General features: G+C 36.9%; 1 protein-coding gene across 1 annotated transcript in view; it reads left to right on the top strand.

Annotated features, from left to right (window-relative positions):
• The window catches only part of CCDC7 (coiled-coil domain containing 7), a 179,993-nt gene that overhangs the window by 72,815 nt on the left and 94,670 nt on the right, over positions 1 to 12,508 (top strand). The window contains exon 6 of the mRNA XM_036336754.1: positions 5,738 to 5,904. Within this exon, the coding sequence (XP_036192647.1) occupies positions 5,738 to 5,904 (167 nt within the window). The remainder of the gene's footprint in view (positions 1 to 5,737; positions 5,905 to 12,508) is intronic.

Here is a 12,508-nt window from a genome sequence, read left to right as displayed (position 1 = left end):
CCAATATCCCTCATGAACATAGATGCCAAAATCTTCAAAAAAAATTAGCAAATCAAATCCAACAATACATTAAAAAAATCATACATTATAACCAAGTGAGATTTATTCCAGGGATGCAAGGCTGGTACAATATTCACAAATCAGTAAATGTGATACATCATATAAATAAATTGTAAGACAAAAATCACATATCAATAAGACGCAGAAAAAGCATTCGACAAAACCCAACATCCATTTTTTATAAAAGCTTTCAGCAAAGTGGGAATAGAAAGATCATACCTCAACATAATAAAAGCCATATATGACAAACCTACATCCAACATCATACTTATTGGGCAAAAACTAAAACCATTTCCCCTCAGAACAGGAAGAAGACAGAGATGTCCACTTTCAGCACTGTTGTTCAACATATTACTGGAAGTCTTAGCCATAGTGATGAGACAAGAAGAAAAAATAAAAGGCATACAAATTAGAAAGGAAGTAAAATTTATTATTCGCAGAGGACATGATACTGTACATAGAAGTCCCTAAAAACTAAATATTTAATAAATGAATTTGGCAATGTATCAGGATACAAAATTAAGACCTAGAAATCTATGGCATTTTTATGCAGTAAAAATGAACTGTCATAAAGAAACTAAAAAAAAAAATCTCATTTCCCATAGCAATAAAAAATTAAGGTACTTATGAATAAATTTAACCTTGGAGGTAAAAGACTTGTACTCAGTAAACTACAGAACATCGAAAAAAAGAGAGAAGATATAAACAAATGGAAGAATATACCTTGTTCAAGGATTTGTAGAATCAGCATCAGTAAAATGTCCATACTACCCAAAGCAATCTATAGATTCAATGAAATTCCTATTAAAATACCAACAGAATATTTCACAGATCTAGAACAAGGACTCCAAAATTTATATGGGACCAAAAAAAAAAAAAAAAAAAAAAAGGTCACTGTATTCAAAACAGCCTCGTACTGGCAGAAGAACAGGCATATAGGTCAATGGAACGGAACAGAGACCTCAGAAATTAACCTAAACCATTATGCTCAATTAATATTTGACAAAGTAGGAAAGAGTACACAACAGAGTTAATGCAGTCTCTTCAATAAATGGTGTTGGGGAAATTGGACAGATACATGCAAAAAAATGAAATAGACTCCCAACTTACACCATACACAAGAATAAAAATGGATAAAAGACTTAAGTGTAAGTTGTAAAACCATAAAAATCTTAGAAGAAACCATAGGCAACAAAATCTCAGACATCTCATCAATATATTTACTGATACATTTCCTAGGGGAAAGGAAACTAAGGAGAAAATAAACAAATGAGACTACATCAAAATAAAAAGCTTCTGCACAGAAAAGAAATCATCAACAAAATGAAAAGGGAGCTCACTGTCTGGGAGAACGTATTTTGCAATGATATATCTGATAAATGGTTAATATCCAAAATATATAAGGAACTCATACAACTTAACAAAAGGAAGACAATCCAGTTTAAAAATGGACAAAGGACCTAAATAGACATTTCCCCAAAGTAGACATACAGAAGGCCAAGAGACATTTGAAAAAATGCTCAAATTGACTGATCTTCTGAGAGATGCAAATTAAAATGACAGTGAGCTACCACCTCACACCTGTCAATGCATATGAACAAATAAAAAACATGTGCTGGTGAGGATGTGTAAAAAAGAGAACCCTGGTACACTGTTGGTGGGAAAGTGGACTGATGCAGCCATTGTAGAAAACAGTATGGACTTTCCTCTTGGGCCCTCCCCCCAACCCCCTGGGGTGCCAGCAGCATCAGGGGAGTGTCGTGGGGTGCCAGAAGCATCTGCGGAGTGTGTGAGGAGTCGTGGGGTGGCGGACATGGCCATGATGGCAGGCTAGGCCTAGGGGGCCCTACACATGTATGATTTAATCGTGTGCTATGCCTCTAGTCTATATATATAAAAGCCAAATGACTGGAATGCTGGAACAACCAGAATGACCAGAATGACCAGTTGCTTTGATGTGCATTGAGGCCCCAATTGGCCCCCAAACCTATCGGGGCGGTGCTGGCTGGCTGACCTCCTGCGGTCCTCCCTGCTGGTCAACCTTTGTGGCCCCTCCCCCTGGCAGGCCTCGTCCCCAATTACCCCCCAATTAAGGGCGGAGCCGGCCAGCTAACTGCCTATAGCCCCTCCCCCTGGTCAGCCCAGCCCTGATTGGCCTCAATTGGGGCAGGCCGGCTGGACCCCACCCATGCATGAATTCGTGCACCAGGCCTCTAGTTATACATAATTCTCTTTGTATGTTGCTAATTCAATAGGCAATTTTATTTACATTGGCTATAGTTAATATTATTGATTACTTCCTTATTTGTAGAAAACTATTTCTTTGGGTTTTGTGAATTATACTTTCCAGGCTTTTTTTTTTTTTTTTTTTTTTTACCTCTTTGGTGGTCTCCTTTTTTAAAGTTACCTTTATCTAACAATTAAATACTGGAGTGCCTCAAGATTTCATCCTGCCTTTCTTAAATTTTTTTGTTTCAAACTTTCCCCCCTAGATAATCATCCCCTTTTTTTCCACTCAAGTATTATCAATTATTATCTTTGATAATAATTTAGAAATATACAACTCTTGCTATGAGCTACAGACATGTGTCTAATTAACCTACTAAATCATTCTACCTTAAGCCCAATAGATCAAAATAAAATTTCCCTCTACTAAACTCATCCCTCTTCCAGTGTTCCCTGTCTTAGTGAGTGGTAGTAATACTATCCAACTGGGTAAATCTGTATCTTTTTAATTTTATGTTCTAAATAGCTGTCAAATGTGTCAACTTTACTCTGTATCTAATGGTTACATCTTTGTGCCAGTATCCATCATCTATAGTATGCTTAAAATCCTGAGTTATGAATTCATACCCACTGGGAGGAATTTTCAGTATACAATTAAACTTCTGATTTTGGATTCCAAGTTTTTCAGTGTTTCAACCCACAATTACTTGATATGTTCTTAATTAAGTGTATATGATCACATTCTCTAAGTATTTGTATTATCTTGAGCCTTTCAATGAATATTTCTTAAAGTATAATTGATGGACCATGTTTATATATCACCTAAGATACCTATTACAAATGCACATTTCAGAGCTCCAAATCAGACTTACTGAATTAGTTTTGTTGTTGTGTGTTGGTTAGGTTATCTTCTCCTTTAATAGACTCTCATAGAGGATTATGATGCATGTTAACATTTGAGGATCTTGGAATAATTTTGTTAATATTGCTGACACATTTTATTGTTAGTACATGCTAGTGTGGTTAATGCAGTGGTTTTGTTGCAAAAACAGAGATGCATGTTGAAGCCTTCAGAGTGTATGGCGAGCTTTGCTGGAGAAATGTATAAGCATGTAGCCTATATGCTTCAGAGTTGTGCTCGAACCTGTCCCCTCCAGATCTCTTTGATGAAGTCTAATAGCTGACAGTTCCACTGTCTTGTCCATATTTCCTTAGTTTTGTGACATCATCTTTTCTACCAGAAAAGACTTATGTTTAAATTTAATCCCTATTGGGAAATATAATGTATCAATTAGGGTCAAATCAACAGACAAAAATGACACAGTAATCTGAATAGGGACGTTTAGCCCAGAAAATTATTAAAACAGAATACCTGCAAGAAAAGGTTAAAAAAAACCTCTAGAGAATACAGGGATAGAAGATATAGAGAACAGCCTCTACCTCTAGAATTGAAGCATTATCACTCAAGGAAAGAACAACTCTGAGTACCCATCCCCCCCCCCCCCGTCACCCCACATTAATCCAGGGCTGATTCAGATCTTGTGAAGGAGTAGTTGTTATCATCAGATGGCAAGAAGTTTGTTGGGGTGCCATGGTGGTGGAATTGGAACTCTAGGCAGCTGCACATAGGATTGGGTATACTGGAAAGCCATCATCTGTGGTGCTGGGAGAAACCATCTTCTAGGGAGGTGCTGCACTTCTTGCTAGGAAGCTATCCACAGGCTGGTATGCCAGAAAGCTTCCCAAAGGAGGTTTTGTATTGGTGGTGTCTTTTGATAAGCAGTTTTGGGATTGTACCATACCAGGGACCTTGCTGGAAGCCACCCATGGGGGTGGTCCTGTTGAGCTAAGTATATACGGTACACTGCTCTAGGACTGGAAAGAGAGAGAGAGAGAGAGAGAGAGAGAGAGAGAGAGAGAGAGAGAGAGAGAGAGAGAGAGAGAAAACTAAAAAGAAAAGCTCTTTTTTTCTAGTGCCTATAACCCTCTACTAACAAAGTTTACCTTCATGCCACCTGTCAAAAGAGAAACATTCATTATAAGCACGACAATGAAGAATGGATTTTAGATGAGAGACAGTAAATTGATAAGTGTAGCTGATTGCTACACCACTTTTTAGCGCAATTTATGATTGTTGTCCTCTTCTTTATGATTTTGCCTTTGTCCATAGAGTTTACATACATTTTCTGCTTCCTTTCCATTTGTTCTGCATCTCCCAATCTCAGACTTAGAATAAATAGCCCCATATTTACTTGTGATGTTTATAGCCTAATCCCAATCCAAATAGCCATTACTGAAATTAAGACTCTTAAATCCCCAATGCTAGAATTCAGTAGTGAAGCCTGGATTTTTACTTTTCTCTTTGCTAGGTCCTATCAAAGGTTTCTGATTTCACTGTTACTTTTCTTGCTTATGTCTGTACCTAGGTTTTTTTTTTATTGTGTTTTTTTGAGCACTCATTCTTGCTGAAATTTCTTTAAATAGACTTACTTCCTAGAATACCGATTATCATTTGTCATCTATACTAATAAAAGGGTAATATGCTAATTAGACCAGATAGACCAGATGTCTTCCGGATGTCCTTCCAGACAAAGCCATGGTGGCCGGGGCTGAGGCAGAAGCGGTTAGGGGCAATCAGGCAGTTAGAGGCAGTTATAGGCGTTTAGGGTGCTTAGGTGGTTAGGCAGGCAGAGGCAGTTAGGGATGATCAGGTAGGCAGGCAGAGGGGTTAGGGGTGATCAGGCAGGCAGGCAGGTGAGCAGTTAGGAGCCAGAGGTCCCAAATTGCGAGAGGGATGTCCAACTGCTGGCTTAGGCCCAATCCCTGTGGGCCCACTCTCCTCCCCATGTACAAATTTCGTGCACTGGGTCTCTAGTCTTATATAGTGGGATTTGCTGATTCTCTCAACTGTTCATTACTCTGTAGCTTGGTATATTCCAAAAGGCTTGAACAACCAAGTGGTTCTCAGTCTTCCCCATGCAGACTGAGGCATGCCAGCTCTATAGACCTTTATATATTAACTTCTCAGAGTCAGTAGTAGAAGATATTAGTCTTTGACAACAAATTATTGTGTCTTTCCATAATTTATCACAATAATAGTATTCTTAGAATGGATTTTGAGGAAGTGATTGCTTTAAATTTCCTTGTCAATAATTTGAATTGCATTTAATGCTGCTACAATTGTTATTGCACTTGCTTGAAATTCTTAAATGTTAAAATAATAAGAATATTGGATTTGAGTTTTGACATGTAAAAGTCAACACTTAGCTGTTATTATGTTGCTAGGTAATTTCTCATATCAGTATTTTGTAAAATATTAGTATTTGATTATAACTATGGATAGGAATAATATAAAGTATTTAGATACAATAAATGAAACAATGACATTTCTTTGAGATAAGAGAACAAAATGGGTTATTTCCTAATTACTTTGTTAATTTTGTTGTTTTAGATAAGTAAAGATCAAAGTTTTTCAGAAGTAGAGTTTCCAATACCTGATAAAGCAGTCACTATAAACATTGCACAAGTAGTAAAGCACGTGCAAAAACTTGAAGCACTGAAAAATCGGCTTAAAGGACAATCTAAACAACCTTCGAAAGTCATGCTATTTAAGCCCAAGTAAGTAAAATATGAGTTAATAAAATTGAAAACAAGAGTGGGTATGTAATTAATAATGAATGTAAGATAAGGTTTTAGATATACTATGTGTAGAGCTGCTAAGTTAAATCAGAAGGTCTAGTCAGTTTGTACCTATTTGAAAATTTTAATAGTTTGAATTGTTACTATTTAATACATAGACACTAGCCATATGTGGCTAATAAAGTTAAAATTCAATTTAATTAAAAAAACAATTTCTTAGTCATACTAGCTATATTTCAGTTACTCTTTTTAGTATGATTGGGTGGGAAACTAAAGTATAATTAAATATTTTATTATTCATAAACATCATTATTTAAAATTGCATAGGAACCGGGTATGTTCCAATAAGTAAATTCCTACTTTTTAGTTGAGAAAACCCCCTTCTCCCCACTGGTTGGTGGAAGATTAAAATGAATTGATTACAGTGACACTCACATTGTCTGTTGATGCTGATTTTTGATATTTGAGGGTTAGATGCCTTGGAATAAATAGATGAATAAATCATCATTATAGAATATCTTCAGTGATTTTTTTTTCACCTCACATAGTGTGTGTGTGTGTGTGTGTGTGTGTGTGTGTGTGTGTGTGGTGAGAAAACTTCAGACCCACTTTCTTAGCAAATTTCAAGTATACAATAGCAATATTAACTGTAAATATCATGATGTACATAAGATCTCTAGGATTTACTCAACTTATAACTGAAAGTTTGTACCTTTTGAACAACATCTCTGAATTTCACCAATGCCCTAACCCTTGGAAACCACCATTGTACTCTCTGGTTCTAAGAGTTTGACTTTTTTATGTTTCACATATAAGTGAGATCATTTGTCTTTCTCTGTCTGGCTTATTTCACTTAGCATAATGTCCACTGGGTTTATCCATGTTGTGACAAATAACAGCATTTCCTTTTGTTTATGGCTCAATAAATTTCATTGTATATATTTGCCACAATTTCCTTATCCATTGATTGTAAGTTAGGTTGTTTCCATATCTTAGTAGTTTTAATATTGCAGTAAACAAGGGAGAACAAATATCTCTTTGAAAATAGATTTCTTTTTTGGGGGTGGGTGGGGGATATTTACTTGGAAATGGGATTGCTGGATCTTATGGTGGTAGTTCTTTTTTTAAAAAATTCTTTATTAGTTAAGGTATTACAAATGTGTCCTCATCGCTCCCATTAAAACCTCGTCCTCCCCCCCCCCCCGCCACTCATTCTCTCATCCCCCTGTTGTCCATGTCCATTTGGCTTATATGCATGCATGCAAGTCCTTTGGTTGATCTTTTCCCCTTGCCCCCTCCCTCCCCTACTTTCCCTCTGGGGATTAGTAGTCTGATCGCTGTTTCTCAGTCTTTGGATCTGTCCCTGTTCATCAGTCTATGTTGTTCTCTATATTCCACAAATAAATGAAATGATGAGGTATTTATCTTTCTCTGACTGGCTTATTTCACTTAGCATAATGCTCTCCAGGCAGGAGTTCCTTCTTTTTACCACAGCATAGTATTCCATTGTGTAGATGTACCACAGTTTTTTAATCCAATCATCTGTTGATGGGCACTTAGGCTGATTCCAAATCTTAGCTATGGTGAATTGTGCTGCTATGAACATAGGAGTGCATATATCCTTTCTAATTGGTGTTTCTGGTTTCTTGGGATATATTCCTAGAAGTGGGATTACTGGGTCAAATGGGAATTCCATTTTTAGTTTTTTGAGGAAGCTCCATACGGTTCTCCAGAGTGGCTGCACCAGTCTGCATTCCCACCAGCAGTGCAGAAGAGTTCCTTTTTCTCCACATTATCTCCAACACTTGTTGTTTGTTGATTTGTTGATGATAGCCATTCTGACAGGTGTGAGATGATAGTGCATTGTCGTTTTGATTTGAATCTCTCGGATGATTAGTGACTTTGAGCATGTTTTCATATGTCTTTCAGCCTTCTGTATGTCCTCTTTCGAAAAGTGTCTATCTAGGTCCGTTGCCCATTTTTTGATTGGATAGTTTATCTTTCTATTGTTAAGTTGCAAGAGTTCCCTGTAAATGTTGGAGATTAAACCCTTATCAGTGATATCATTGGCAAATATGTTCTCCTATGCAGTGAGTCATCTTGTTGTTTTGTTGATGGTTTCCTTTGCTGTGCAAAAGCTTTTTATTTTGATGTAGTCCTATTTGTTTATTTTCTCTTTAGTTTCCATTTCCCTAGGAGCATTATCAGAGAAGAAATTCCTTCAGCATGTTTGTGATTTCACTGTCTGCGGATTCCTCTAGTATTTTTATGGTTTCCCGTCTTATGTTTATGTCTTTTATCCAGTTTGAGTTTATTTTTGTGTATGGTGTGAGTTGGTGGTCTAGTTTCATCCTTTTGCATGTATCTGTCCAATTGTCCCAACACCATTTATTGAAGAGACTGTCTTGACTCTATTGTATGCTCTTGCCTCCTTTGTCAAATATTAATTGGGCATAGTGATTTGGGTGTATTTCTGGGGACTATTCTATTCGATTGACCTATTTGTCTGTTCTTGTGCCAGTACCAAGCTGTTTTAAGTACAGTGGCTTTGTAATACAGTTTGATATCTGGTATTGAGATCCCGCCTACTTTGTTGTTCTTTCCCAGGATTGCTGCAGCTATTCGAGGTCTTTTTTTTTTTTTTTTTATTCCAGATGAATTTTTGGAACGTTTGTTCTAGATCTGTGAAATATGCCGTTGGTAATTTAATGGGGATTGCATTGAATCTATAGATTGCTTTGGGTAGTATGGACATTTTGATGATGTTAATTCTACCAATCCATGAACATGGTATGTTCTTCCAGTGTAAGCAGAAGGAAGGAAATACTGTTTATGGAAGGAAGGAAGACTGTTTATGTCTTCCTCTATCTCTTTTTTCAGTGTCCTATAGTTTTTTGCATATAAGTCTTTTACCTCCTTAGTTAAGTTTATTCCTAGGTATCTTAATTTTTTTGAGGCGATGGTAAAAGGGATTGCTTTTTTAGTCTCACTTTCTGTAAGTTCATTATTGGTGTAAAGAAATGCCATAGATTTCTTGGTATTAATTTTGTATCCCGCTACATTGCTGAATTCATTTATTAAGTGGAATAATTTTTTGATGGAGTCTTTAGGGTTCTCTATGTACTGTATCATGCCATCTGCCAATAAGGACAGTTTTACTTCTCCTTTTCCAATTTGGATGCCTTTTATTTCTTCTTCTTGTCTGATCGCAATGGCTAGTACTTCCAGTACTATGTTGAACAGGAGTGGTGAGAGGGAGCATCCCTGTCTTGTTCCTGTTCTTAGGGAAAATGGTTTTAGTTTTTGCCCATTGATTATGATGTTGGCTGTGGGTTTGTCATATATGGCTTTTATTATGTTGAGGTATGATCCTTCTATTCCTTTCTTGCTGAGAGTTTTTATCAAGAAAGGGCGTTGGATTTTGTCAAATGCTTTTTCTGCATCAATTGATATGACCATGTGGTTTTTATCTCTCAATTTGTTTATGTGATGTATTACGTTTATTGATTTGCAGATATTGTACCATCTTTGCATCCCTGGGATAAATCCTACTTGGTCATGTTGTATGATCTTCCTGATGTACTGCTGGATCCGATTTGCTAGGATTTTGTTGAGGATTTTGGCATCTATGTTCATGAGGGATATTAGCCTGTAATCCACTTTCATGGTGTTGTCTTTGTCTGGTTTTGGTATTAGGGTGATGCTGGCTTCATAGAATGAGCTTGGAAGTGTTCCTTCCTCTTGAATTTTTTGGAATAGTCTGAGGAGGATAGGTTTTAGGTCTTCCTTGAATGTTTGGTATAACTCCCCTGTGAAGCTGTCCGGCCCCGGGCTTTTGTTTGCTGGAAGCTTTTTGATTATTGCTTCAATTTCTTCCATTGCTATTGGCCTATTGAGATTTTTTGATTCTTCCTGATTAAATTTTGGAAGGTTGTATTTTTCTAGGAATATGTCCATTTCCTCCAGGTTGCCTAGTTTTTTGGAGTAGAGTTGTTCATAGTATTTTTTCACAATCCTTTGTATTTCTGTGGGGTCTGTTGTTATTTCTCCTCTTTCATTTCTGATTTTGTTTATTTGGGTCCTCTCTCTTTGCTTCTTGGTGAACCTAGCTAGAAGTTCATCAATCTTGTTTATCGTTTCAAAGAACCAGCTCTTGGTTTTGTTGATCTTTTGTATTTTTTTTTTGTTCTCTATGTTGTTTATCTTTGCTCTGATCTTTAGTATTTCCTTCCTTCTGCTTACCCTGGGCTTTTCTTGTAGCTCTCTTTCTAACTCTTTGAGTTGAGGGTTAGGTAATTTATTCTCATTGTTTCTTGTTTTTTTTCAGTACGCTTGTAGAGTTATGAACTTCCTTCTCAAGACTGCTTTCACTGTGTCCCATAGGTTTTGGATTGTTGTGTTTTCATTGTCGTTTGTTGCCATGATGTTTTTTATTTCTTCTTTGATCTCTTTGGTAACCCAGTCATTGTTTAATAGCATGGTATTTAGTCTCCATGTGTTTGATTTTTTGATTGTTTTTATTGTAGTTGATTTCCAGTTTTATGCCATTGTGATCTGAGAAGATGCTTGATATGATTTCTATCTTCTTGAATTTGAAGAGACTTTGCCTGTGACCCAATATATGGTCTGTCTTTGAAAATGACCCACGTGCACTTGAGAAGAATGTATATTCTGTGACTTTGGGGTGTAATGTTCTGAAGAGGTCAATTAATTCCATCTGATCTAGTGAGTCATTTAGGATTGATGTGTCTTTGCTGATTTTTTGTTTGGAGGATTTGTCCAACGGTGATAATGGGGTGTTAAAGTCCCCTACTATGATTGTATTGCTGTCAATCTCTCCCATGATCGCCTCCAGAAGATTTCTTATGTATTTGGATGCTCCTATATTGGGTGCGTATATGTTTACTAGAGTTATTTCTTCTTGTTGGATTGCTCCCTTTAGTATTATGAAATGGCCTTTTTTATCTCTTTATGCCCTTTAATTTGAGATCTAATTTTTCAGATATAAGTATTGCTACTCGGCTTTTTTTTCATTTCTATTCGCCTGAAAAACCTTTTTCCATCCCTTCACCATCAGTCTGTGTGCGTCTTATTTTTCTGAGGTTGGTTTCCTGTAGACAGCAGATATATGGGTCATGTTTTCTTATCCACTCAGTTACCCTATGTCTTTTGATTGGGGCATTTAATCCATTTACATTTAAAGTTATTATTGATAGATACTTATTAGTTGCCATTTTTATTCTTTACCCCTGTGTTCCTTCTTTGTTTCCTATTTTTTATTTTTACAGCAGACCCTTTAGCATTTCTTGCATTGCTGGTTTGGTGGTAATAAACTCCCGAAGTCCTTTTTTGTCTGTGAAGCACCTGATTTCACCCTCAATTTTGAGTGATAGCCTTGCTGGGTATAGTATTCTTGGATTCAGACCCTTCCTTTGCATGACTTTGTATATTTCATTCCATTCCCTCTTATCTGATGTGTTTCTGTTGAGAAATCAGTCGCTAGTCTGATGGGGGCTCTTTTGTAGGTGACTTTATGTCTCTCTCTGACTGCTTTTAAGATTCTTGCTTTGTCGTTGGTGTTTGCCAGTTTAATTATAATGTGCCTTGGCGTTGGTCTTTTGGGGTTCATTTTGTTTGGGACTCTGTGAGCTTCTTGGATTTGTGTGAGTTTTTTCTTCCCTATGTCAGGGAAGTTTTCTGTCATTATTTTTTCAAATAGGTTTTCTATTCCTTGCTCTGTTTCCTCTCCTTCTGGCACCCATATTATGTGGATATTGTTTTGTTTCGTGTTGTCCCAGAGTTCTCTTAGGCTCTCCTCCTGCTTTTTAATTTTTTTTCCTAGAAGCTGCTCTGCTTGGGTATTTTTTCCTACCTTGCCTTCTAGCTCACTGATGTGGTCCTCTGCTTCTTCTAGTCTACTGTTGATGCTCTCTATTGTGTTCTTTATAGCAGTAATGTCATTTTTCATTTCTTCTTGGTTTTTCTTCATTTCCTCTTGGTTCTTACACATATTGTTGAATTTGCCTTCCATTCTTTTCATCCACCTTATGACCATTTCTCTGAATTCTTTCTCTGACAGGTTGCTTGCCTCCTTTGCCTCCATTTCCTTTACTTCCTTTTCTGGGTATGCCTGTTTTTCTTTCATATGCGGGCTGGTTCTTGGTGTCCCCATGATCTCTCTTCTCCAAGTGTTTGGTTATGTAGTTATCTCTCTGCTGCATTGATTTAAAGGCACAAAATACAACACAACAAGGCACAATGTACAAGGCACTGAACACAAATGTATTCACTATACTAATAACCCCAAATAAAGGTGACCATCCAAGCAAAGGGAATTAGGGGATAAGGAAGAAAGAAGAGAAAAAGATAAAAGAGAAAAAGAAAAAAAAAAGGAGTGCAAAAATGAAATTGGGAAAAGGGAGAAAAAAAAAGTAAGAGAGAAAAGAGAGAGAATGAAATAGAAGAGGGGAAGAGACTATATGTGGAGAAAACTCCAATAGAACCGCCACTAATCCTAACAAATTCCAGCAACAGATCCCTGGAGATGAATGCAAACTACAAACAATCACTAATATCAAGTGAG

The sequence above is a fragment of the Myotis myotis genome, unplaced genomic scaffold, assembly GCF_014108235.1.
Source record: "Myotis myotis isolate mMyoMyo1 unplaced genomic scaffold, mMyoMyo1.p scaffold_m19_p_1, whole genome shotgun sequence".
NCBI classification, from domain to species: Eukaryota; Metazoa; Chordata; class Mammalia; order Chiroptera; family Vespertilionidae; genus Myotis; species Myotis myotis.
This window is presented reverse-complemented; position numbering and strand designations above follow the sequence as displayed.